The sequence below is a fragment of the Mesoplodon mirus genome (genome assembly GCF_964341445.2).
Source record: "Mesoplodon mirus genome assembly, chromosome: X".
Classification (NCBI taxonomy): domain Eukaryota; kingdom Metazoa; phylum Chordata; class Mammalia; order Artiodactyla; family Ziphiidae; genus Mesoplodon; species Mesoplodon mirus.
The window spans coordinates 47,402,478-47,428,394 of record NC_138981.1 but is presented as its reverse complement, the minus strand read 5'-3'; the positions used below and the strand labels follow the sequence as shown (position 1 = coordinate 47,428,394).

The following is a 25,917-nucleotide window of genomic DNA, read 5'->3' as shown; positions in this document are numbered from 1 at the left end:
TTAAACGTGAAAATTAATAGTTTATATCTACTTTCATATCTACCATTTCCATTATTGTTTACTCATTTATGTAGACCATATTTCCATTTACAGTCATTTTTCTTGTGCCTGAAGGACATCCTGTAACATTTCTTGTAGGGTAAATCTACTGATGATTAATTTTTTCAGCTTCAGTATGTATGAAAAACTTTTATTTCAACTTCATTTTTAAAAAGATATTCATTGACTATACAATTCTGATTGGACAATTATTGTTTCACTATTTTTAAAATGGTATGCCACTTTCTTCTGACTTGCATTGTTCATTATGAGAAGTGTCCTCTAATTCTTATCTTTGTCCCTCTTAATGATTCTATATTTTCTGGTTTTATACATGTCTAGGAATAAAAGTAAAACCCTGGGGAAGCAAATTGGAAAAATATCATGAATGCACATCATGCATTAACTGTGCATAGTAACTTGGATACATATTAAAGCATAAGGGTCACTGAAAAAAAATTAAAAACCAGGATGGATACTTATACTTGCAGCCACGACGAATTAACAGGAATCCGATGTGCTCTGCTACCTAAATATCTATAAACCAAAAAAGTTATAGAGCTTTACGTCGTGGCTCCACGACCCACGCAAGACATTGATCCCCAAAATAAGGGAAATTAAAAAGGCGATCCCCAGGATTGCCCAATTCTCCCCAACTTCTTGCCTGGATACAGTTTACAGGCTGAGGCACAGGGAGATTGAACACAAACAGAGGTGAATAAGTGAAGGAGACAGAGCTGAGAATTCCAAGAGGCCAATGTGACTAGAATATTCTGGGAGTAGTGGAGGGGAGAGAGCTGCACAGTTGAGGTAGCCCTGGAGAGCTGCAGAGGTTTCCTATCTGGGTGCAGTGTATGAGAAAAGGGCAGTGGTGATAGCTGACTTCCATTTTCTAGAGTGAGTAGTTGTGTGGATCATGGTGCCATTTACTGAGATTGTGAAGATGGGAGTTTTAAAAACAAGAGAGATGGGGGACGTGAGTGTGTGGGAGGGGTGGATATAGCAATACCACAGTGAGACAGACTCACTGTGAGGAGCCCTTGAAACATCCAAGTGGAGATGTCAAGTAGACGAATGAATATATGGATTTGGATCTCAAAGCTGAAGCTCGAACTGGGGTTGTAGATTTAGGAGTTGTAAGCATATTAGCCTATATAGTTAAAGCATCTAGCATATAGAGGGGCTGGTATAAAAACGAATACAACAGAAGTTCTCATCATAAAAAATTGTAACTATGTGCGATGATGGATGTTAACTGGACTTATTGTGGTGATCATTTCACAGTATATACAAATATTGAATCATGATGTTGTACACCCGAAACTAATATAATGTTATGTGTCAATTATATCTCAAGTAAAAAAAAGAAAAAATAAGAATAAAAAATAAAATAAAGCGAATATAAGTCCACTACGGATTTTGTAAAAAAAAGCACAGTTTCAAAATGAGATGGGAACATAGCATTTTCTATTAGCACATAGCGGTTTGTCAAGGCTTTCGCTTCTAAGGTCTGGTCACGTCCCACAGAAACGTGTTGCACAGGAAGGGCTGGGAGACACAAGCAGCTGACAGGGAAGGTTGCTATGCAACAGCTGAGGAAAGCCATCCAGACAGGCAGAATTGATGTTGGTCACTGGAGAGTAAAAGCTCTGATCCTTGCAATAGCTTCCAGTCAGACACAGGGGTGGACAGCCTGGAGAGGCTGATATAAAAACGAATATAAAAGTCCATTATGTTTTTTTGTAAAAAAGAAAAAAATAGAAGTGCAATTTGACATGGGATCATAGCATTTTCTCCAGTCATTCTGGAGGCGTAGGAGCATGTGTGTCCTTAGGTAGGACCCCAGTAAGTTCTCCTTTTGCTTCACATTTTGCATATTGAGAAACCGGGCTCAGAGATGTCCAGTGACCCAAGCGGGCTTTCACACAGCTAGCGACAGACTGGCCCAACACTCCGTCCCTGGAATTCGGAAGTCCAGCCCAGCTTCTTTCCACAGGACCACAGCTGCCCCAGGCCCCAGCCGTGGCACGAACCAGGACAAACATTTATTCTGAATCAGGGCTTGCCATGGCTCAGACACACAAGTGCCTGATTGTCCTGGCCGCTCCAGTGGGCACCAGGAAGGCCTCAGGGGCAGCGTGTTTGTGCCACTCACAGCGAAGAGGTCTGACAGTCGGAGCAGGGAGTGGACCCCAAGGAGCAATTCTCACACCTGGATGGACCCACATAGAGCAGGCAAGGGGTGGGCCTGGGGCTCCTGCCTGTTCCCCCTGGAATGCAGAGCGTGAGCTTAGGTCTCAGAGAACAGAAAGCTGGCTTGTTGGGACAGATGTTGACAGGGCAGGAGAGGTGGGGTGGATCTGCTGTGCAAACTGAAGAAGGGAGGGTGCCTCAGTCCCCGGGGCCAGTGCTAACGGAACATGGATTTTTGGAGTCAGCGAGACCCCGGCCCAAATTCTGCATTTTCAACTTACTGGCTCTGTGGCCTCGTCTAGTTCGTGCGATGTGTCTGTCTGTGCCTCAGCTTCCTGATCTGTAAAATGGGGATGCTGACATCCACCTCCCAGGGCTGCTGTGAGAGGAAGATAATGCCCAGCACAGCTCAGGCTGTGACACACAAGCTGCATGAAGAGTGGCTGGGGAAGCAGATGCTCCCAGTGTGTCTGGGGGCCCTAGAGATGGATAGTGGAGGGGAACACAAAGGGAACTGGTGTCCTCTCGCCATTTCCATTTCTCTTGCTGCAGTTGCAGACTGGGCTAGAGACCTCTGTGTTGGTGACCTAGGGGTCGCGCTGGGGAAGCAGGGCTCAGTGTATTCCAGACCACACTGGAGGAGCTTAGAGGCAAGGGGGAGGGCAGGGCTGAGAAGCATTGTGCAAAAGTCGGGGGACTGAGGGTATATGATGGATGGGTTGGAACCCCAGTACAGGGTGTGAGTGCCCGCGCCTGCGATCGGGGGCGCGGAGGAGGAGGTGGGGAACGGTGAGGGGAATCTGGCGGGAAGGAGAAAACGCCCCCCACCCCGCCCACCCACTGGCGGAATCGCATGCGCACAGGGGACCTGGTGGGAAAGGCTTTTGTTGGGAAAGCGGGCCGGCTGGAGGGCTCCGCGCATGCGCCGGCTGCCCGGCCGCGCGGCGGGGCGGGGGGGGGGGGAGTGCGCGGAGAAAAGGGGCGGGGTGGTCGGAGCTGCTGTGCTGGCAGCAGTAGGCGAGGGCGCGGCTGCGGGGTTCCTGGTGCTGAGGACGGACGCCATTGGAGCCCCAGGGAAGGTAAGGATCCAGCCCCAGACAAGACCGGGGAAGAGCGAGTGGAACGAGGGTACGCTGTGCCCTCCCTGTACCCAATCCCCCGCCCCCGGATCTGAACAAAGCCCAAGCACGCAGAACCTGAACCCCGTTACCCCGCGGTCTAGTTAGGAACCGCCCCCCTCCACCACCGCCAGACGTAGGCTCCCCGATCCGAGCCCTACTTACACCGGAGCCCACCATCCGAACCCCTTTAACAGACCCGTGTGCTCCGTGCTGAGCTTCCTTAGAGCGGAGGCCCCACCTCCACCCCAACCACTCTGAGATCAACCCAGTGGAACTGAACGTTTTGCCCCCTTCCTGGAGTTGCAGTCCTGGCCTCTGAGACCTCCAGCGCTCCAGTTCGAGCCTCACGTAGCCCGAAGACCCCCACCCCATCCACCTTGAGCGCTCCTGTATGAGCCCAACCTAGACCTGAATCAGCTGAATCCCCCCCACCGGCACTTAGAGGGTCCCTGGGATTCATTTTCCCAGAGCTTCCAGCGGTCTCCGTTTGTCTCAGCCCTCTCATGTCATCTCCTCCCCACCGTCCTGGCCCCCGGCTCCAGGCATTAAATTCAGGCGCTTTATTTCTCCCTCTCTCAACGCATCTCCTATGGGACTCTTTGGACCCAAGCCCGCCCGTGCACCCCCTGTTCAAATCCAGCCGCTGGGCCGGGGAGCCTGCCTGTCCTAAACTCCCCTTTCAGTGTAGGGTCTCCTCCGACCTCCTCTATCCTTCTCTTAGGGCTCTGTCTCTGAGGGAATCTACCCCAGCAGCCCTCACTCCCCCACCCACCCCGACCTTATACTGCCTGGTAACCTGATGATTGCAGCCCCCCACTTCCTGAGAGATCCGGCCTCCTGCTGGGTCCCGCCCCCTCCCCCTGAAGAAGGCTCCCCGTCCCTCTCAGGCTGAGCTCTCTTCTCCTTGGGACCCCCAGCATGGCTGAGGGAAGCTACCGCAAAGAATCTGAAGGGTACAACGTTGAAGACATGGACGAGGGTAGTGATGAAGTCGGGGAGGAAGACATGGTTGAAGGCAACGACTATGAAGAATTTGGTGCTTTTGGAGGCTACGGAGCCCTCACCAGCTTTGACATCCGTATCCTCAGAGCCTTTGGGAGCTTGGGTCCAGGCTTTCGCATCTTAGCGGTGAGGCCCCTTGTCGGCCACCTGCTAGCCCTGGGCCTTCCCTCCTGCGACGTCAGGGAGGATGGGAGGAGGGGGTGGGTGAAGGCTGGAGTTGAATGGGGAAGGACTGCCCAGCTTCACCAAACCTTCCCTCTCTTGCTGGGAGAAAGCGGGATTTGGGAGGGTCCGGGGGCTGGTCGGGGGCTGGCCAGCACAGGGCGAGTGTGTACAGCTGTCTGCCTTGCCCTCCCCTCCCTGGTCTTGCAGAATGAGCCCTGGGAACTTGAAAACCCTATGCTGGCCAGGACTCTGCTGGAGGCATTTCGGATGGATCCAGAAACACTTGCCAATGAGCCGGCTGCCGGTGCTGCCAACGTAGCCCGGGCCGCCTCCTCTAACCAAGCTGCTCGGGCCGCTGCTGCTGCTGCCCGTGCCACCTACCATCAGGTGGTCGCTGACCACTCAGTGGCCACAGACCAGGGCTCAGGAGGCGATACCCAGCCCATGACATCCGCTGCCGAGGCTCAGGCAGCCACCCTTGAGACAAGCCTTGCTTCTCCGCACAGCTCCCAGACGCTAGTCAAGAGCGAGATGGCCACCCCAGGGGCTCCAGCAAGGTCCACGCAGCCCCAGACATCCTCCCGGGCCCAGGAGGCTGCTGCCGAGGGCCCTAGTACGGCCTGTGCTTTCTCCCAGGCCCCGCGTGCCAGTGAGATGGATGCCACCCGGCCCAAAACAGCCTTCCTGGGTCAGAACGATGTCTTTGATTTCACCCAGCCGGCAGGTGTCAGTGGCATGGCCTTCCCACGCCCCAAGAGACCTGCCCCGGCCCAAGAGGCTGCCACAGAGGGCCCCAGTGCTGCCTCCGGGGGGCCCCAGGCAGCCTCTGCCGGGGAGGGGGCAGCCACCCGGCCAAAGACGACCAAGTCTGGGAAGGCTCTCGCCAAGACTCGGTGGGTGGAGCCTCAGAATGTTGTGGCAGCAGCTGCTGCCAAGGCCAAGATGGCCACGAGCATCCCTGAGCCTGAGGGTGCAGCTGCCACCTCTCAGCAGAGTGCGGAGCCCTGGGCCAGGATGGGAGGCAAGAGGACAAAGAAGGTGAGACCTCCGTGCTGCCCCCAGCCCCCCTTGCTCCCCTGCTTTCTGTGCCCTCGCCTCTCCCTGCCTCCTCCTCTCCCTCCCCACATCCCCTCCCCTCCCCTCACGTCCCCTCCCCTCTCCTTCCCTCCCCTCTGCTCTCAGCTTGTGCATGTTTCTCCAAGACAGGTTCACTAGCATGTTTTTACTCCACGTAGTCCCTACCCTCGGGCCCGGAGGGAGAAGCAGGTTGGCTCAGTGCCTGGCACTTAGTAAGCACTCGGCACGTGTCATCCGTTGTTCCTACTGCCCTTATCTCCAAGTACGTGCTCTGGTTAAGATGTGTGCCAGGTGCTTTTGCACGGGCAGCCTGGTAGCCCTGAGTCTCTCCTCTGTCTAATGGTACAGTCCAAGCACCTGGATGACGAATATGAGAGCAGCGAGGAGGAGAGAGAGCCTCCTGCGGTCCCCCCGACCTGGAGGGCATCGCAGCCCCCACTGACGACTGTGCGGCCTCAGATGGCCCCTCGGCCCCCCATGGCCCTGAGGTCCCAGGTACCCTCAAGGCACGTACTGTGCTTGCCACCCCGCAATGTGACCCTTCTGCAAGAGAGGGTAAGAAGCCTGCCCTTCCCCCATCTCGCTCCTCCCCTCCCTTGCGGGGCTGTTCTTTGAGGTCGCCCACGCCTTGGTCTCCCCGTGTGCTCCCTCCTTCTCCAGGCAAATAAGTTGGTGAAATATCTGATGATTAAAGACTACAAGAAGATCCCCATCAAGCGCTCAGGTGGGCAACCTGTGCCCCCTCCCTGAGCTCTGCCCTTCCCCCCACCCACAACCCTGCCCTGTGGGCCTCCCATCAGGTGCCCCCACACACACATCAGGCCTGGCTGATGGCTGCATTTGCACGGTGTGGGGTCCTGAGCGTGCTCCCTTCAGCAGGGCTGACAGAAAGGCTGCAGCTCTGTGGCCCCTGCTCAGCCTCGGTGCTTTGCCCACCCCTCCCCTCCTGCAGACATGCTGAAGGATGTCATCCGAGAATACGACGAACATTTCCCCGAGATCATTGAACGAGCGACGTACACTCTGGAAAAGGTGGGTGCGGGGCCGGGGGCAGCTCTGTGGAGCAGGGCCCGCAGGGAACCCTTGCCCCCTGCATCCCCTCGAGGCCCAAGGGCAGGACTACGTGCTCTGGAAGGAAGCCCTCCCCGGCCTCTCCACCTGGGAGCTTCCTCTGCCTGCCTCCTTCCCTCCTTCTTGCGCTTCGTGCTCTCTGAGTGTCTGTGGTCTCCTGAGGTGGATCCCATTGTCTCAGCCAGCGTCAGTGCTCCCACAGGGCACTTCCTCTGCGGCCCCTCTTCTTCCTCCTCCCCCAGGGCTTGGGGCTCCCCGCCGAGGACAAGTTCTAACGGGGAATTGAGTGACTGCCTGCAGGACACCCAGCATGGATGTTTGATCTCACATTCTGTTTTCTCCCCCATGTAGAAGTTTGGGATCCACCTGAAGGAAATCGACAAGGAAGAACACCTCTACATTCTTGTCTGCACACGGGATTCGTCAGCCCGCCTCCTGGGAAAGTGAGAGAGCACGGGAGGGTGGTGGCCTTCCTTGGTGGTGCCTCCCTGCTCCTCTCAGAGAAACGGGAAAGTGGGGTTGGGGGGCCTAGCGCGGCTCCCACCCAGGGTTAGCAGTGCTGAGCAGTTAAGGGCTGGCAGGGCCAGTAGCCTGGGCCGAGGATTTGCTGCTCTCCGGGTTTCGCCTCTGCCCACCCTTCCCCACCCCCATCTTCCTAGGAAAGCAAGCTCCTTGGTTGCCTCTCCCTGCTAAGGTCCTGGCCAGGGCTTGGCAGAGTGGGCCTCGGGAGGGGGACGGGGTGTGGGGGTGCTCTCCAGTGGACTTGTGCTCCCGACGCAATGCGCAAAGGCCAGGGAAGGTCTGGATGTGCCTCTGGACACAGGGTTGCCCACCGTTTGCTCCCTGCCTAACCCCATCCTCGGCAGAGCCCTGGGAGGAGGTGTTAGCATCCCCATTTGATGGATGAAGGGAGTCAGTCTCAGGCCGAGGAATGAATTGTCTGGACCAGGTAGCGCAAGCCATACAGAGTGGGAGGAAGTGCCCTGTAGCCCAGCAATCTGGGAGAGGCTAGTTGAGTGAGCCGGCTGTGGTCCCCCCGGGCAAATGGCTGCTGGACAGGCTCCCTCTTTCTACACCTTCAGGACCAAGGACACTCCCAGGCTGAGTCTCCTCTTGGTGATCCTGGGCGTCATCTTCATGAACGGCAACCGTGCCAGCGAGGGTGAGTGGCTGGGCCTGCAGCTGGGGGGTTGCCCGCCGTCTCACCTCCGTGTGCTAAACTCTTGTACCTCATCTCCCCTCGCAGCTGTCCTCTGGGAGGCACTACGCAAGATGGGACTGCGCCCCGGGTATGATTGGGGTCTCTCGGCTCCCACTCCTCAGTGTGTCTGTCCTTGGGCACAAGAGGCCCCGGGATTGCAGTGGCCTAGTGGTCTCTGCGGGGCGTGGCGTCCTGGACTAGGTAGAGCGCAAAGGGTCCCACCAGGGTGCGTGGGGAAACGGTCCTGAACTCTGAGCACCCCCTCTGCTCCGTGTGCCTTCCCTGTTCCCAGATGAGAACTAAGAGAAACCATCGGACCTGGGGGCTCCGTCAAACCCCTCCCTGGGGCATCGCTGACAAGTGGCCGTCTGGCCTCTGCTGCCGGCCCAGGCGTCCATGGGGACACCCCACAGGCTGGGAAGCTCTCAGTCCTGCTGGGAGTGCTCTGGCCCAGCCCGGGCACTGCCACTGTCTCTAGTCATGCGTTCCTTTCCTTGCACTCAGGGTGAGGCACCCATTCCTGGGCGATCTGAGGAAACTCATTACAGAGGACTTTGTGAAGCAGAAGTGAGTATCGACTGAGTTCACTTTGCCTCCCACTCAGGCCTTCCTCGTGTGCTGCTCTGGCTGAGGAAGCCATTCCCCAGCCCATGTCTTAACACCAGAGGGATGGGTGTCTGGTGTGAGTGTGGGGTGGGGGGGAATGTGAGTGTTGGGGGGAGGGCAATTCCAGGGAGGCTTGGGGAAAGGGAGCACATGCTGACTGCGAGCACCGGGTTGGGTGGAACAGCCCACATCTCGTTCAGCACCTGCCCTCTTGGCAGTGTCCCCGGCTTTACATCTCAGGAGCCTGGGGCTCAGAGAGTGGAAGCCTGACATGGCCCAGGCTGAGATAAGGCCCATTTGGGCCTGGAGCCCAGCCCCGCCGACCTTCTAGCCCAGGCCCACCCCATCCTCGGTGCTTGGAGATCTCGTGTGCCCTCACACAGGCCCATATGCATGTTCACCACCAACCCCCCCCGCCCCCCACACCACACACACACACACACACACACACACACACACAGAGATGGTCGAGAGTATGCATGGAGTCCACTGCTCTTGGTTGACTGTTTCTTCCCGTACAGTCATTTTCTGGGGTGGACTGTCCCAGGGTTCAGCCAGGCCATGGACAAGCCCCATGGTGGGGTGTGCTCAGAGCAGGGGGCCTGAAGAAATGGCTCCTCTGTTTACAGCACACGCAACAGGAACCTGGGTTATTGTGACAAAGGGCACAAAACTCGTGGCCTTCCTATGAACAAATACCCTACACGTGCCCCCTGCACCTCCATATGCCTGCTGGGCAGGACCAGTGGCCTAAGGGTGTGAGCACCTCAGTTTTGGAGGCGGAAACCCCTGGGAGTGAGTGTGGGAGAGAGGCAAGGGCTGCGGGGCCAGGGCAGGCCTCCTGCGGCAGCCAGGCTGCAGCCTCGGGGCTGGGAAGGGGCCACCTGGGAGCCACTGGTGCAGCAACAGGTCTGCCTGGCTGGAAGCAGAAGTTTATTTTCCTCTCTCACGCAGGTACCTGGAATACAAGAAGATCCCCAATAGCAGCCCACCTGAGTATGAGTTCCTCTGGGGCCTGCGCGCCCGCCACGAGACCAGCAAGATGAGGGTGCTGAGATTCATCGCCCAGGTAAGGCAGAGCCTGTGTTCTGGCTGGAGTTTCCCATACCTCGTTGGTTCGCTGAGGCCCAGAAAGGTTCCTAGGTCACTGACACAAGTTCACAGACGTAGTGAGTGGGTGGGGCGAAATCCCAGGTCTGGCGCAGAATAATGGGAGCCCAATTCCAGTCGTGTGGGTTTCTATCATGATTTTGCCAAGCGCTCAGGAGGGCGTATGGCAGGAAGCAGGTGCTGAGCGAGGTGGGGTAGCTGTTCCCACGGCTGCTGTTCTTCCGCCGCAGTATCAGAACCGAGACCCCCGGGAATGGAGGGCTCATTTCTTGGAGGCTGTGGATGATGCTTTCAAGACGATGGATGTGGATATGGCTGAGGAACATGCCAGGGCCCAGATGAGGGCCCAGATGAACATCGGGGAGGAAGCTCTGATTGGCCGGTGGAGCTGGGACGACATACAGGTCGAGCTCCTGACCTGGGATGAGGACGGAGATTTTGGCGACGCCTGGTCCAGGATCCCCTTCGCTTTCTGGGCCAGATACCATCAGTACATTCTGAACAGCAACCGTGCCGACAGGAGAGGCACCTGGAGGGCTGGCGTCAGCACTGGCACCAATGGTGCGGCCAGCACCAGCGTGCTCGATGGCCCCAGCACCAGCTCCACCATCCGGACCAGAAACGCCGCCAGAACCAGTGCCAGCTTCTTCTCCTGGATTCAGTAAGATTGGAGGTCATTAGACGAGACTCTGAAGGATGGGGTGTGGAGGGAGTGGGAGGAGCCAGGGGAAGGCCTGGGGTGTCGTGGGGGAACGAGGAGAGCCTGACGGGACACTCAGTTGGTCCTTCCTGCCCCTCACGGTTCACCTGTACTGACCCTTGTGTTCTGGCCTTTGTGTCTCCCGGTTCCAGGCAGCGCTGAGGAGCTGCAGCCGTCCCCTGCCGAGCCAGAGTGCCTCCTCTGCCGCCTCCCCGACAGGGCACTCTAGGCAGCCGCTCCCCGGCCGTGGAAGACGGCATGACGCGCTCTCTGCCCTTCCTGCTTCCCTGTGTGCTTTTTGTCGTGCTGTCGTGTTTGGGGTATCAGTGTTGCATTAAAGTTGCAAAATCAGTCGGACGTCTTCTCCTTTTCCTGGGCAGGTGAGGCTCTGAGTGGCCGGTGGTCAGGCCCTCTGGGACAGGCGGGGGCCGCCTCTCCCTAAAAGGCAGGCGGGTGTGGCTGGGTCAGGCACTGGGAGGCGCGGAGATGCCAGCTGCGTGTGGAGGCCAAGAGTTTCCAGGGGTTCCGGTCCATACGGTTTCATGATTTCCTACACTGTGTGGCCCCGGTTAAATGCCAGTGGGGGTCCTCAGGAGAAGGGGTGGGGTGGAGGGCCGTGAGCTGGTGCCACCTTCCCTCCCACCAAGGGACGGGATCCACAGACATCCCCTAGGACCCACCTGCGCCGCACCTCTGGAGGCGCTGCCCTGGAATCCTTCCCTCATCATCCACACCATTTCAGGACCTCCTCCCTCAGACCGAGTCTTAAGGACAATGAGGTAGGCCTCACAGTGACACTCTCACCCCTCCAGCAGGTAGAAGGAAGAGCCATTACTGCCCCGAGAGCCGATTCAGTGAAAGAAAGCTGTAGGCAGACCTGGACAGCCCATTGCCAGTGACAGTGACCCGAGGCCCTTTGGGAGGCTCCGGGGCTCTTCTCCATGGAAGCAGGGCTCTCCCGGCGAGGCCAAGGCCAGCCTAGGTCTCTGTGTCTTCAAAGGCTGCGTGATCCCTGCGGGGTCGGAGGCTAGAACTTTCATTCCCCAGGTGCACGACAGTGAGGGCAGAGACACTTTGGAACCCTGGGAAGGACTCCGTAGCAGGAAGGGGCCGTCTGGGGCTATTCTGGGTCCCCCAGTGATGTCCACAGCTTGGAGGACAAGGCTCCAGGTTAAGAGGAAGGAGAGAGTAGTGTAAGGACCCAAGCCCACCCCACCCCCCCACCCCCCGCTTGCCTCTTTGCCCCAAGAAGTGGTCTCGCTCCCTCAGCCAGACCCGGATCATGACCCAGACCTAGCTACATCATTTGCCAGAGCCAGTGGAAGACAAACTCCGGTCACGTGGCTCAAAATGTATTAACGATTGCAAGAGAGCAGCAGCAGAGCACTGAACCCCTAGTGCAGACCTGCTGAGGCACGGTCAGGGCCGCAACCCAGGAAGCAGGCTCTGTATGGACCCTCCTCCCCTAAAGACAGGCTTCACACGGGTTTCTGCCTTATTTGTTGCTGCTTTGATTTCTGCCTCCCTGGCTGCGGGCTTGATGCCTGGCCTTGTGGACACTCTGTGATTCCAACAGAGATTCAGGCCCCTTCCAGGTGCAGGCTTCCCGGTTGACGGCCCAGGATTTGGGAACCCAGCCCTGGCATGATGAATGACACTGGAACGTTTCTGGCTCCCTTGCCCTGGGACCTCCCAGGACCCTGCTGTGCACGCAGTAGGCACCTGCCTTGTCATGGACAACGGTGGGGTACTCACTCACCACAAGCCACAGGGATGAGCTGGAGCACTGTGTGCAGGGGGCACCTGAGATAAGGCAGCTCCTCTAGAAAGGAGGAGAGAGCAGCTCTCAGAGACAGGGCACTGGGGAAGGCACCACCTCCCCGGGCCTCCAGGCTTGCAACCCTCTCCCCTTCCACCCTCTTCCCCATGGTTGTCTTCACCTGGGCCCTGCTCCCCAGCACTCTGCAGGGAGCAGTGCTGAGAGCAGGGTGGGGAGGGAGGAAGGAGGGCCCTGGAGATCGCGGACAGACCCTGAGTCCCCCAGAAACCTGCCCCTGGAAGGGGCCTGAATCTCTGAGGATGGTCACCTCGGAGGCGGCCGACCTCCTCACCCACAGGGCAAACATGAGACCAAGGCAGGCCTTCCTCCCGGCCACAACCTCAGCCCTTCCATGGGCTCCCCACCACAAAGGCCCACAACAGGTCTCAGCAAGTGTTTTCTGAGACCCTACTATGCGCCGGGGCCATGGCTGAGGTGTGCGTGCACCTTGGCAGCTCCCGCAGCATTCTCCCCAGCCCAGGCCTGTGCCCTGTGACTCCTGGGACACTTGTTGACGGACAAGCACTCACCGATTCACTTGTTTCCAGTTACTGACCATTATGTATAAAGTCGTTCTGAATATTCGCATGCCACTACTCATATGGCCTTGACGTCATTCACCAGACAGCCCTGATGGGAGGTGATGATCAGGCCCATTCCGTGGATGAGGACACTGAGGATCTGAGGAGAACACTTGTTCCATGTCCCACAACGAGGAAGGGGGCAGTGCTGGGACTCGAGCCCAGGACGCTTTGAGGCCAAATGTGTGCTCTGCCCACTGCAGTCTGCTGCCACTGCCTTCGAGGGACTCACAGTGTCGTGGGGTGACACCCCCAACTCTCACCCCTCTCTGCAGACACCCACCCTCCTGACCACCCGGGCAATCCATACAGCTCCCCATCTCCCTGCACTGAGCCAGCACCCCACCCTTCACGGCCTCCCTGCCCCTGAGGTTCATCGTGGGGTTTTAAGGCCTGCCACTGCCCACCCAGCCTCCTGACACATCCTCACTCCTGTGTCCTGCAGAGGCCAACTCTTCAGCACCCTCATCAGAAATGGAATTGCACACCTGAGGGTGACACAACAGTCCGTTTCCAGGCCAGCTGCCCTACTATGGGGTTCAGCAAATACATGCAATTTATTTTGAAATGGGTGACCTACCCACGGGTTACAAAGTTCAAGAAGTGAACTGTGGTGCACACAGCCAATGACCACATGAAAGAAGAAAACTGTAAAGACTGGATACAAAGAGTTGATGAGGGTGTGAAGCAAATGAACTCCCCTACACTGTCCATAGAAGTCTTCATTTGCAGGAGGCCTCCGGAAAACAGGAGGGATTAGAACATGTGGCTACTTCAGGCAGCCTGGACGGATGAGACATCAGAGATCAGGTCTAGGCGAAAGTGAGCCTTCTTAAAGCAGGGAGGGAAGATGTGGGAAGATGTAGCTTCACTAGGAGCAGCGCACTGCTTTTAGCCAGGAATCTGAGAGAGCTGAGAGCCAGATAATCATGGGCCTTTCAGGAAGGCAGCAGCTACAAATGATCTTTAGCTTGTCTCTGAAGCTCTCTAGGACACTGAGGCGTCCCAGCACCCAGAATCAGGACACAGAGGAGGAGCCCTGGGATCAGGCCACCCTCACAAATCTCCTCCTCTTGCTTCCTTTCCCAACACGCTGTGGGGGAGGGCGCCAAGCACAAGGTTCAGAGGCAGGAGGGACAAGGACAAGGGCATGAATCAATGCAGAAGGGCTTTCACGATGTCCAGCCTCAGCTGTAGTTTCACATTCTTGTCCGAAGCACGCTTTGTCCTTCTGTGTGTGGCCGGGTTTCGGAGGCCTGCAGAGGCTGGTGAGACTACCCTGCTTGCTGCCCACAAGGAGAACATTGCAATGACTGATAAAGCCCTGAATATTTTCCTGATCAGAGGTCCACGTTTTGGGTGTTCGCTCATTTGCAAACTGAGTTCCTCCAAATCAAATTAATAGTCAAGGTTTCTCTTCATACTGGGGTTTCACTGGCCAACAAAACTGTATCCATTTAAGTGTACAGTTCCATGGACTTTGACAAATGCTACCATCCAGGTAACCACCACCTCAGTCAAGAAAGAGAACATTTCCCATCACCTAACAAAGTTCCCTTGTGCCCCATCCCAGTTAATCCATACCATCCACATCCAGCCTTAGGCAACCACTGATCTCCTCTCTATATTGCTTATGGGTTAGAATGCTGTTTACGAGAGCCTGTTATACACATAAATATGCAATATGTAACCTCTTGTGTCTGCCTATTTTTCCCTCTGCTTCAATGCTTTGGAAATTCATACATGCTGTGGCACATATCAGTAGACTAAATTAAAATTGTTCCAATTCACAAGCTGATTGTCTCTGTTGAAATCACACAAATACACCAAAATCTCCTAGAACGGGTAGGTGAATTTACCCAGAGTGCAAGATACAAGATTACAGCACAAAATCAATCATACTTCTATATACTAGTAAAACAGCATTGGGAGAAATGAAACTTAAGAGAGGAATACCATGTACCACTCACAAATGAGGGTGATTCTTAGTTGTGAATCTAACAAATGACACATAGTATTTGCATTCCGTAAACTGCAAAACACTGTGGAAAGAAATAAAAGAAGACCTAAATAAATGGAGGAACATACCACAATCATGGATTGGAATATTGACCGTAGAAAAGATGTCAGTTCCCCCTAAATTTATCTATAGGTTTAGTGCAATTCCAATGTAAATCCCAGCATCACGTTTTCGTTTTGTAGGTATAAACAAGCTGATTCTAAAGCCTGTACAGAAAGTAAAAGAAACTAAAATAGCCAAAACAACTGTGACAAGAAGCATAAAATTGGAGTCACATTGAAAACTTATAAAACTACAGTAAACAAAAGTCAGTGTGACAATGGTGAAGCAACAGACACACAGTTAAATAAATCGGAGGGAAGATTCCAGAACTAGTTTCACAAAATATGACCAATTCGTTCTGGACCAAGGTGCAAAAGCAATTGAATGAAGAAAGGACTGGCTTTTCAGCATATGTGTGGGAGCAACTGGATGTCCATCTAAAAGAAAAAGAACCTCACACCTTATCCTAAAACCCACTAAAAATGAATCTTAGATATAAGCCAGGAACGTGAAACTGTAAAAGTTGTAGAAGGAAATAACACAAAATCTTCAACCTGGAGTTTGGCAAGGATGTTTCAGGTATGACACACAAAAACTCTTTTCCTCTGTGAAAGGCATTGTTAAGGGTTTGAAAAAACAAATCCCAGGCTGGGAGAATGTATTGAAAAATTACATATCAAACAAAGGTCTTGTATCCAGGATACGTAAAGAACTGTCAAAACTCAACAGAAAGAAAATAAAGAAAATAGTGGAAAAAATATCTGAAGAGACAACTTCAATAAAAAGAATATATAGGTGGCAACTGAGCACATGAACAGATGTTCAACTTCCCTAGCTCTCGGGGAAATGCAAATTAAAACTAAGGTGCAATACCTGTCTTCCTATCTTAAAATTGCTAAAACGTAACAAAACCCAAAACAAAACAAGAAAGAAAGAAGCAAGCAAAGAAACAAACCAAGGAAAAATCACCTGACAATACCAAAGGATGTTAAGGATGGGCAGCAACTGGATTTACCACACGTTACTGATGGGAATGCAGAGTGCCACAGCCACTATGGAAAGAGTTTTACTGCTTCTCATGAAGTTAAACTTACACTTAGCCACGTAACCAACAACTTCACCCCTGAAGTAGTTCCCCTAGAGGAGGTTAAACATGAGTTCACACAAAAACCTGTACATGAATGTTTATTACAACAACTCTGTTCATAATCAACAAAACCATGCAACAACCCAAATGTCCTTCAACAAAGTGCATTATTCCCATACAATTGAATACTATTCAGTGGTAGAAAGGAACGAACTACTGATACAGTCAACAATGTGGATGAAACTCAGTAACATTATGCTTAGTGATAGAAGCCAGTCTCAGGTTACTTGTTCAATGGCTCTGTTTGTAGGATGGTCTTGAAAAGACAAAACTAGCGTGACTGAGAGCAAATTGGTGGTGCCTGGTTAGGCATGGAGGTAGAGCATGACTCCAAATGGATAGCACTGGGGACTTCTTGGGGGTTGCAGAAATGTTCTGAATACTGATTGTGATGGTGGTTACAAGAAGCTACACAAGTAAGTGTTGAAATTCCTAGAAGGGGATGTCCAGAAGAAGTCTATGTCACTGAACATTAATTTAAAAATAAAATAAAAGAAATAATGATGCAATAGCCTTTTTCAGTCAAACAAACAAACAAAAGTATTAGAATTGTCCACCAGTGGCCTGTACAATAGAAAATACTGAATGCATTTCTTTAGGATGAATGAAAACCATGCCAAATTTATGCCCAGATCAACACAAAGGAACAAATACCTATAGAAATGGTTAAGCATGTGGGGGGGGGAAGGGAAGGGTTTCTAAAAGATTCCTTCCTTTAAGAGTTAACTGAATGTTTTCAAGACCAATAACAATGCATTATCGGGAATATAATATACGTATAAAGAAACTGTATGGAAACAATAGCAAATAGATGGGATTATAAAAATAAAGGCATACATGTGTGTAAGGAATCTTATTTTCTGAAGATGAAATGCCCGAAGTGAGAGAGTGGCATGGACTTATATATACTACCAAATGTAAAATAGATAGCTAGTGGGAAGCAGCCACATAGCACAGGGAGATCAGCTCAGAGCTTTGTGACTACCTAGAGGGGTGGGATAGGGAGGGTGGGAGGGAGTCACAAGAAGGAGAAGATATGGCGATATGTGTATATGTATAGCTGATTCACTCTGTTATAAAGCAGAAACTAGCACACCATTGTAAAACAATTATACTCCAATAAAGATGTTTAAATAAATAAATAAATTTAAATATGTATAGTATACTCTTCTACAGGAACCACTTAAATATAAAACAAAAGGAATAAGTAATAAATATGTAGATTAAAATGGAATACTGAAAACTACATCAGCAATACATAAGATGGCAAGGGAATTGGGTTAAACAAAAAATGAAGAAGCAAATCAAGAAATTAAGGAAACAAAGGGAGGAAGGAAAGGAAGATGGAAGGAAGGAAGGAAGAAAGAAAGAAAAGAAAGAAAGAAAGAAAAGAAAGAAAGAAAAGAAAGAAAGAAAAGAAGAAAAGAAAGAAATCTGCTTGAAATAAGATGGTGGATTTAAAGCCAATACTATTTCTACTTAAAATAAATGTAAATATTCTAAACCCTACAAATAAAAGGCTGAGATTTCTACACAGAATAGGTGCAGGATGCCAGAGTATGATGTTACATAGGAACTCCCTCTAATATAGAGACAGAGATAGGTTCAATGAAAAAGGTATGCCATGTGAAGATGAATTGTAAGAAAAAAGAGAAGGTATAATAACAGATAAGGTGGATTTTAGGATCAGGAGTATTAACTAGTGATAAACAAGCATATTTAATAATGAAAAAATGGGCTAATTACTCAGGAAAGCACAACAGTTCTCAATGCACTGGATAATTGAAGGTTAAATTACATAGAGGGGGCTTCCCTGATGGTGCAGTGGTTGAGAGTCCGCCTGCCGATCCAGGGGACAGGGGTTCATGCCCCGGTCTGGGAGGATCCCACATGCCGCGGAGCGGCTGGGCCCGTGAGCCATGGCCACTGAGCCTGTGCGTCCGGAGCCTGTGCTCCGCAACAGGAGAGGCCACAGCAGTGAGAGGCCCGCGTACAGCGATAAAAAAAAAAATTACATAGAGGGAAATCTGACTGAACTTAAAAGAGATATAGATAGACAAATGTATTTAATAGTTGGAAATTTCAAACATTTTTTTTCTGAGATTTTGGTATAATAAATAGACAGAAGGCCAATAATGATAAAGAGAACTTTAACAACACTATCAACTAATTAGACCTAATTATAGTACATTCCACTCAATAGCAGAAGAATACACATCCTCTTCAAAGGCACATGGGACATGCAACAAGAAAGGGCCTCTCTTGGCGTTATAAAACAATACTCCATCAACGAAGAAGGATTGAAGTCATGTAGAGGATGTACTCTGGGCCCAATGGAATAAAACAAGCAATCCATAGCAAGAAGATTTCTAGAGAATCCCCAAACTTTGAAATTTAACAAGAATTTCACAATAACACAAGGTCAAAGAACAGGTACTAGAGAAATGTGAAAGTATGTTGAACTAAAGGGAAATGTAAACACAACATATCAACTTTTGTGTGCTTAAGCTAAAGCAGTGATTAGAGAGAAATTCTCACTTTGCATGATTATATTTGGAAAGAAGAAAGGGCTAACATCAATGAACTCCATAATTAAGATTCTACCAAAAGAATTAAAAATTAAACCGAGAGGAAGTAGAAAGAAGGAAACACTAAAGATATCAATGAAATAGAAACCAAAGAAATAATAGGGAAAATACAATGAAGTCAATAGCTGGCTCACTCCAAAGATTTATACAATTTATAAACTCAATGTAGACTAATCAAGAAAAAACGTATTGATAGCTAAGACACAAGTGGCCAGTATCAGGAGTAAGAGAGGAGATGTGACTTTAGAGTGCAAAAAATGCTAAAATGAGAATAAGGGAATAATATGCAAAACTTTATTTTAAAAATTGACAACATAGAAAAAATGAGCAAATTGGTAGAAAGACACAGACTATCAAAACACACTCAAGAAAACAGAGAATACTCGAGTAGCCTTATATCTCTTAAAGAAATAGAATTTTTGGCTAAAAATCTTCCCACACAGGAAACTCCAGGCACAGTTTTGGCCTCACTGGTGTGTTCTCCAGAATATTTCATGAAGAAATAGTGCCAAATTTGTACAATTCTGCCAGAAAGAGAAAGAGGAAGGAGTACTTCCCAATTCACTCTCTGAAGCTATTGTCCTCATACAAAACTATCCTTATACCAAAACCAGACCAAGACATTGCAAGAAAATATAGCTGCAAACCAATATCCCTCAAGAACATAGACACAGAAATTGGTAACAAACAAAAGGCTAGCAAATCGAGCGCAACAATACATAAAAGAAAATTTTTATGACCAAACAGGGTTACTCTTAAAATGAAAGTTCTCTTGAACATTTGGAAATGAATACATAAAGTTAATCATATAAATAGACTGCAAAAGAGAGCCATACCATCACCTCAAATGGTGCACATCCTAGGCAGAACAATGGCAGCCAAATGTATCTACATATTAATCTCTGTAGCCTGTGAGTCTGTTACCTTACCTGGCAGAAACTACTTTGCAGATGTGATGAAGTTGAGGATCCTGGGATATGGAGATTATCCTGGATGATCTGGGTGGGCCAATGGAATCACCAAGGTCCTTATAAGGGGGTGGCAGGAAAACGAGAGTGAAGAGTAGGACATGTGATGTCAGAAGCAGAGGTCAGGGAAGAGAGAGGTTGGAAGATGCTATGCTGCTGCCTTTGGACATGGAGAAAGGGGCAGGAACCAAGGAGTAGAGATGGCCTCTAACATAGGAAAGGCAAGGAACAGATTCTTCCCTAGTAGCCTCAGAGGAACATAACACTGTAGACACATTGACTTTGGCCGTGTAAAACCCATTTCAGATTTCTGACCTCCAGAACTCTAAGATAACAAACTTGTGTTGTATTAAGCCACTGAAGCATGTGGTAATTTGTTAGAACTGCAAGAGGATACTAATCTAATTCGGAAAAAGCATTTAACAGACTGTCACACCTACTCAGATGTAAAGTTCTCTGGAAACCAGGAATAGGAGAGACTCCTCAACCTGATAAAGGTCTCCTAAAACATACTTCACAGTTAAAAGGTGAAAGCTTTCCTCTTAAGATCTCTCACCACACCTGACTGGACTGGCAGTCCTCACTAGGGCATTAAGGCAAGATTTTAAAGTATACAAAGTGGAAAGGAAGGAGTAAAATTGTCTTTATTCATAGATGAAATAAACCATCTACATGGACAATCTTTAAGTATCTTTTAAAAAAATTACTAGAACTACTACTGGTGAGATAAGCAAGGTTGCAGGATATGAGGTTGGTGAACAAAAGTCAGTTACAGTTATCTATTGTGAAAACAAGCAACTAGAATTTTAAACACAACTGTCATTCATAATTCATGCAAAACATGAACGATTTACAGGTGAATTTAACAAAATGTGAGTGAAGTTGTAAAATGATACACAGAAGGACTTGCCTAGAGAAATTCACAACCAAGTAAATGAAAGGAGAGATGGATCATGTGTTTGGATTTTAAGGCTCAAATATGTTAAGACGTAAAGTGTCCCACGGTTGATCTATTGATACACAGCGCTTCGAATGACTACAAAGCAACAAGATACTTCTACAACATTTACTGACATACAAAGGATTGGAATAGCCCAAACAACACAGAAAGAGAATCACATATTTGGAATTCTCACATTGCCTAACTTTGTAAATTACTGCAAAGGTACAGTCATCAAGATAGCGTGGTACTAGCAAAAGGATAGATGTATAAACAAATAGAAAATGAATAGAAAGTCCAGAAAGAGACGTACACATGTAAGGGCAATTGCTTTTCAACAATGCTGCTAATGTAATCCATTGGGGCAAAACACGCTTTCAACAAATATTGAAGAAACATTAAGTATGCATATGGAAAAATGTGACTTTCACATACTTCAAATGGCATACAAATATAAGCCAAATTAGATAATATGCATACATGTAAAGGGGAAAATTATAAATTATAAAACTTGCTAATGAAAAACCTATGTTAGTTAGTTAGGCAAAGACATCTTAGAACACAAAAAGCATGACCAGTAAAAGAAAAATCAGAAAAGTATAAAAAAATTTTTTAAGTGCAAATGAGAAACTTTGCTCCTTGGAAGATCCTGTGAAGAAAATAAAATCCAGTCACAGAGGAAAAGAGCACATTTGTAATACAGAACTTACTTGCACATCTGAATATATAAAAAAATCTCTTACAACTCAATAGCGGGAACCCATAACTTGTTTTTAAAATCGGCAAAATATTTGAACAGTCATTACCCTAAATAAGATACATGAAAGGCAAGTAAACACATATAAAGTTGCTCAAAATCATTAGTCAACAGGGAAATAAAATTTAAACCCAAATGAGATGGCACACCACAACTACTAGAATGAATACAGTTCATATGGCTGAGTATGGCAAGGGCTGGTGAGGTGGAGCCACTACAGATTTCAGACGTGTGGGCACAAAGATTCGGTACTTCCATAAAAGTTTGGCAGCTTCTTATCAAGGTATGCATATGACTACCGCATAATCTAGTCATTCCAATCTTAGGTATTGAACCCAGAGAAATAAGAGCACATGCCCATACCAAACTTGTACATGGATCTTGGTAGCAGCTTTATTCATAATGTCCCAAAACTGAAAACATCCTAAAAATTCATCAATTGGTGACTGGATTATCAAACTGTGGCATATTCCTACAAAGGGTCTAAAGGAACCAACCACCAACATAAACAATGCCTAGGAAAAGCAAAAGACTTAAGTGGAAGACCAGAAACAGAATACTGCATACCTTCTGATTCATTTTATACACAATTCTTGAGAAGTCAAAACTAAAATGAGACAAGGAAGGTTGTTGATTGCCCAGGGCTAGAAGTGGGATGAGGAGAATAACTGCAGAGGCACATGGGGAACTTTGTGGGACACTGGAAATGTTCTCTATCTTGATATTGATGGTGGTTACACAGACGTTCCAATTTGTCAAAACTCATCAAAGTGTACACTCAAATGAATATAGTTTCTTGAGTGTAAATTGTGTCTCAACGAAACCAAGAAATAAATGGAGTATATAAAAAGCAAAATATCTGAAAGCATGAAATGAACGGATACATTCTCAACAGGTAAGACAGAGTAAAGAGAGAATCAGTGTGCTAGGTAAAAATATACAGGATAAAATATAGAGAGAAAAAAGGATGGAAAAAAAAGAATAGGTAGTAAGAGAAATAGTGAATGCAGAGGTAACATAGGCCTGCTATTTTAATTGGAGTTCCATGAAGATGTGACACAGAGAAAAGATTCCAGGCCACAGTTGAACAGATAGGGAGCATGGTATTTCCAAAACTGACAAATAACATGTCCCTTCGAGACTCAAGAAACACTAAGGAGTCGAAGCAGGATAATTCTGAAGTAAACATCTCTTAAATTTCTATAGTCAAACTGCTGAAAATCGAACAAGGAGAACATCACAAAAGCAACCAGGGAAAATCAAGCCATGGTCTTCAAAAGAGGGCGATGAGACTGACACTTGACTTTCAACATAGTCAAGGAAGCCAGAGGTATGTAGAATGATACATTCAAAGTGCTGAAAGAACAGAACGGCCAATCTAGAGCTCTATAACCAGGAAAAAGATCCTTCAAGATGAAGGTGAAATAAAGATATTTTCAAACAACTAAGAGGGTGAATGTTTCATATTCTTACCATATGATCCATCCATCATGCTCCCTGAGATTTACCCAAATTTGCTGAAAACTTTTGTCCATGCAAAAACCTGCACACAAATGTTCATAATTGCTAAAACTTGCAAGCAATCATACAGCATGTGACCATAGTTAATAATAATGAATTGTATAATTGAAATTTGCTGAGAGAATAAATATCAAGTGTTCTCACCACGACAAAAGGGTGACCATGTGAAGGGATGGATATGTTAATTAGTGTGATTGTGGTAGTCATTTCACCATGTATATTTATGTCAAATCATCTCACCGTACCTCCTAGATATATACAATTTTTATCTTAATAAAGCTGAAAAAACAAAAGATGCCTGGCAACAGGTGAATGGGTAAACCGTGGTACATCCATAGAATGCAATATTATTCACTAATAAAGAGAAATGAGCGATCAAGCCACAAAGAGACATTTAGGAACCTAAAAAGTGCATTGCTACATGAAAAAAGCCAATCTGAAAAGGCTACCTTCTCTATAGTTCCAAGTGGACAATATCCTGGAAAAGGCAAAAGTATGGAGACAGTACACAGGTCGCCAGGATTCCAGGGGAGTGAAGGAAAGAGAAATAGGTGGAAGCAAAAGGCAATTTTAGGACAGTGAGACTATTTTGTATGTGACAGTAATGATGGACACATGTCATTTTACGTTTGTCAACAGTACAACACAAAGAGTAAGAGTTGACCCGAATGCAAGCTATGGGCTTAGTTAATAATTTTCAATTGTTACTCGTGGACCACAATAACGCCAGATGTAAATGACAGGGGAAATCAAGAGCAGGGTGCAGGTGGCGGGGAGAAGGAGTACGTGGCAACTCTCTGTACTTTCCGATCAATTTTACTATAAGCACGGACTTGAGTCATGAGTCCCAGACTTTTAGTGCATATGGCAGAACATGTGTAAAATGAGAATGTTCTTGATGGTGGGGAAAAGGGGAGATGCTACTGAAAGCTTTGGGCTACTTTGCAATCAAAGTTAATAAAGAATGCATATTATTTTTTTAAATTTACTCTAAGCATAAATCTGTTCTAAAAATACACTCTTTTAATTTAAGTTAGAAAGGGAAAAGTTTTCCCCAGCACATCCACACTAAAGGAGGTACTTAAGTGTGTTCTTTAAGAACAGAAACAATGACCTCTGATTGAACATAAAGACATGGAAGTAATGAAGAGTGACATACAAGATAAACATGTGGATATATTTAAATGATATTGGCTTATAAACTGATACTAAAAATAATAATGTCTCATGAGGTTAAAATTGTCTGTGTGTTTATATCTACGAGGGATTAAAATTCATTACAGCTACAATATTGAAATAAGGAATGGGTAAATATAGACCACGTGTTCTAACGTACTTACATTTTCTGCGATGAGATAAAGGGACAAATTATTTTAGACTTTGAGAAGTTAAGAATGCAAGTTGTAGTCTCCAAATAACCACTAAAAGAATAGTAACAGAGTGAATAACTATCAAGGTGATAGAGGTGGGAAATAGAAAAAAATTTAAAGTAATCAAAAAGAAGACAGCAAAACTAAGAGATAAATGAGCATAGAGAAACAGGAATAAGAGAAAATAGTAAGATGGTAGATATAAAGCTAAGTATATCAATAATCACATTAAAGGTAAATACTACAATCAAAAACAACAACAATAAGACAAAGATTAGCAAGCTGATTGAAGAAGGAGGAGGAGGAGGAAGAGGAGAAGGAGGAGGCAGAAGAAGAAAAAGAAGGCAATATATGCTTACGGCATATGCTGCTTTAAATATAAGTATACGGAAAAGTTAACACTACAAGTTGGTAAAATATGTACCTGAAAAATACTAATCCAAACTAGCTGGTGTACCTCTTTTTATATCAGAAACTGTGGCCTCTGAGGCAAAAAGCCATTACCACAGGTAAATATAATGAGCATTATCAGTCATAAAGTGTTCAAATTCATCAGGAAAATAAAACACTTATGAGTCTGTTTGCACCGACTAAAATTATGATAAGTGATATGGAATTAAACAACAAGGAGCTATGAGCGTGAACAATAGGGGACCTGATCTCAGTATATGATGTAAACCTTGGCACAGCTGTAAGGACATATACATTACTCCACAATCATAGTGGGAGATTTCAAAACACTTCTCTCCGTAAATGATACATCACACGCATAAAAATTTGCAAAGATATGAGAGATTTGAAAAATACAGTGAACAAACTTGGCAATATATATTTATACATTTATACATATATATATATATATACATATTTATACATTTATACATATACATATATATATACAATATATATTTATACATTTGTATATTTATATATATTTATATTTATATAAATATTTATATATATTTATACATTTATACATTCCTATCAACATTCAGCTCAGCATTCAACTCCACAACTGCAAGATACACAGTCTTTTCAAGTGCTAACAATGTTTACCAAAAAAGACCACATGTTGACCATAAAGCAAGTCTCAGAACATTTCAAGACAATGAAATAGTGGAGTATATTCCCTGACCAAAATGCTATTAAGCTATAAGTTAATAAACAATGATAACTAGAAAATCCTCCCTGTTTTAAAATTAATATCCTTCTAAATTACGCAGAGCTTGAAGAGGAAATCAATGAAATTATAAAACATTTTGAACTGACTAATAATGAAGATTTGGGGGGATCCACCTTCAATATGTATACTACCAAAAAAGAAAGGCAAAATAATCAATGACATGTGCGTCTGTCTCAACAAGGTGATAGAACAGCAGATTCAACACAACGAAAGCAGGAGAAATGAAATAAGAACAAGAGCATTAATCAGTTAAAGATAAAATAGCCAAGGTTGGTTCTTGGCAAAGACAGCACAACTGACAATCAGCTCATGTAAGCTCGAACAAAAAAAGAGAGAAGTTATCTAAAAATCAATGTCTGGACTGAATGAGGAGACATGATTATAGATACAATAAAGATATCGAAAGATCATTAGTCAAAATCATGAGCAACTTTATGCAAGAAATGTGAAGAGTTATATATAATGTACAAGTTTCAAGAAAGCACAACAAAATGACACCAAAACAAACTAAAAACCTAAATTGTCCTATAAATACTAAATGAATGGAATCTGAAGAAAGCAACAGCAAAACCGATTTCCATATTCTGATGGGCCCACCAATCAATTCTACAAAACTTGAAAGAAGAAAGAACAGCAATTTTACATACAAGGCAGAAAGTATAAAAAACAGGACTCACTTCCCAGCTAGTTCTAGGA

At 47.4% G+C, this 25,917-nt stretch overlaps 1 protein-coding gene across 3 annotated transcripts; it reads left to right on the top strand.

Annotated features, from left to right (window-relative positions):
• The first annotated feature begins 3,223 nt into the window (after window positions 1–3,223).
• Window positions 3,224–10,636, top strand: LOC309796444 (melanoma-associated antigen D4-like). Of its 3 annotated transcripts, none has more exons than XM_082609545.1 (13): window positions 3,224–3,311; window positions 4,271–4,481; window positions 4,728–5,558; window positions 5,946–6,152; window positions 6,258–6,321; window positions 6,550–6,629; window positions 7,020–7,111; window positions 7,751–7,830; window positions 7,915–7,957; window positions 8,374–8,436; window positions 9,430–9,544; window positions 9,816–10,246; window positions 10,438–10,636. In XM_082609545.1, exons 2-13 carry the CDS (start codon window positions 4,272–4,274, stop codon window positions 10,445–10,447), a joined length of 2,226 nt encoding a protein of 741 aa, XP_082465671.1. In that variant the 5' UTR covers window positions 3,224–3,311; window position 4,271; the 3' UTR covers window positions 10,448–10,636. The 3 variants fall into 3 exon arrangements, with proteins under 3 accessions (XP_082465671.1, XP_082465673.1, XP_082465672.1); XM_082609547.1 differs by having other exon boundaries at window positions 9,816–10,258; XM_082609546.1 differs by having other exon boundaries at window positions 4,241–4,481.
• The last annotated feature ends 15,281 nt before the right edge of the window (window positions 10,637–25,917 follow it).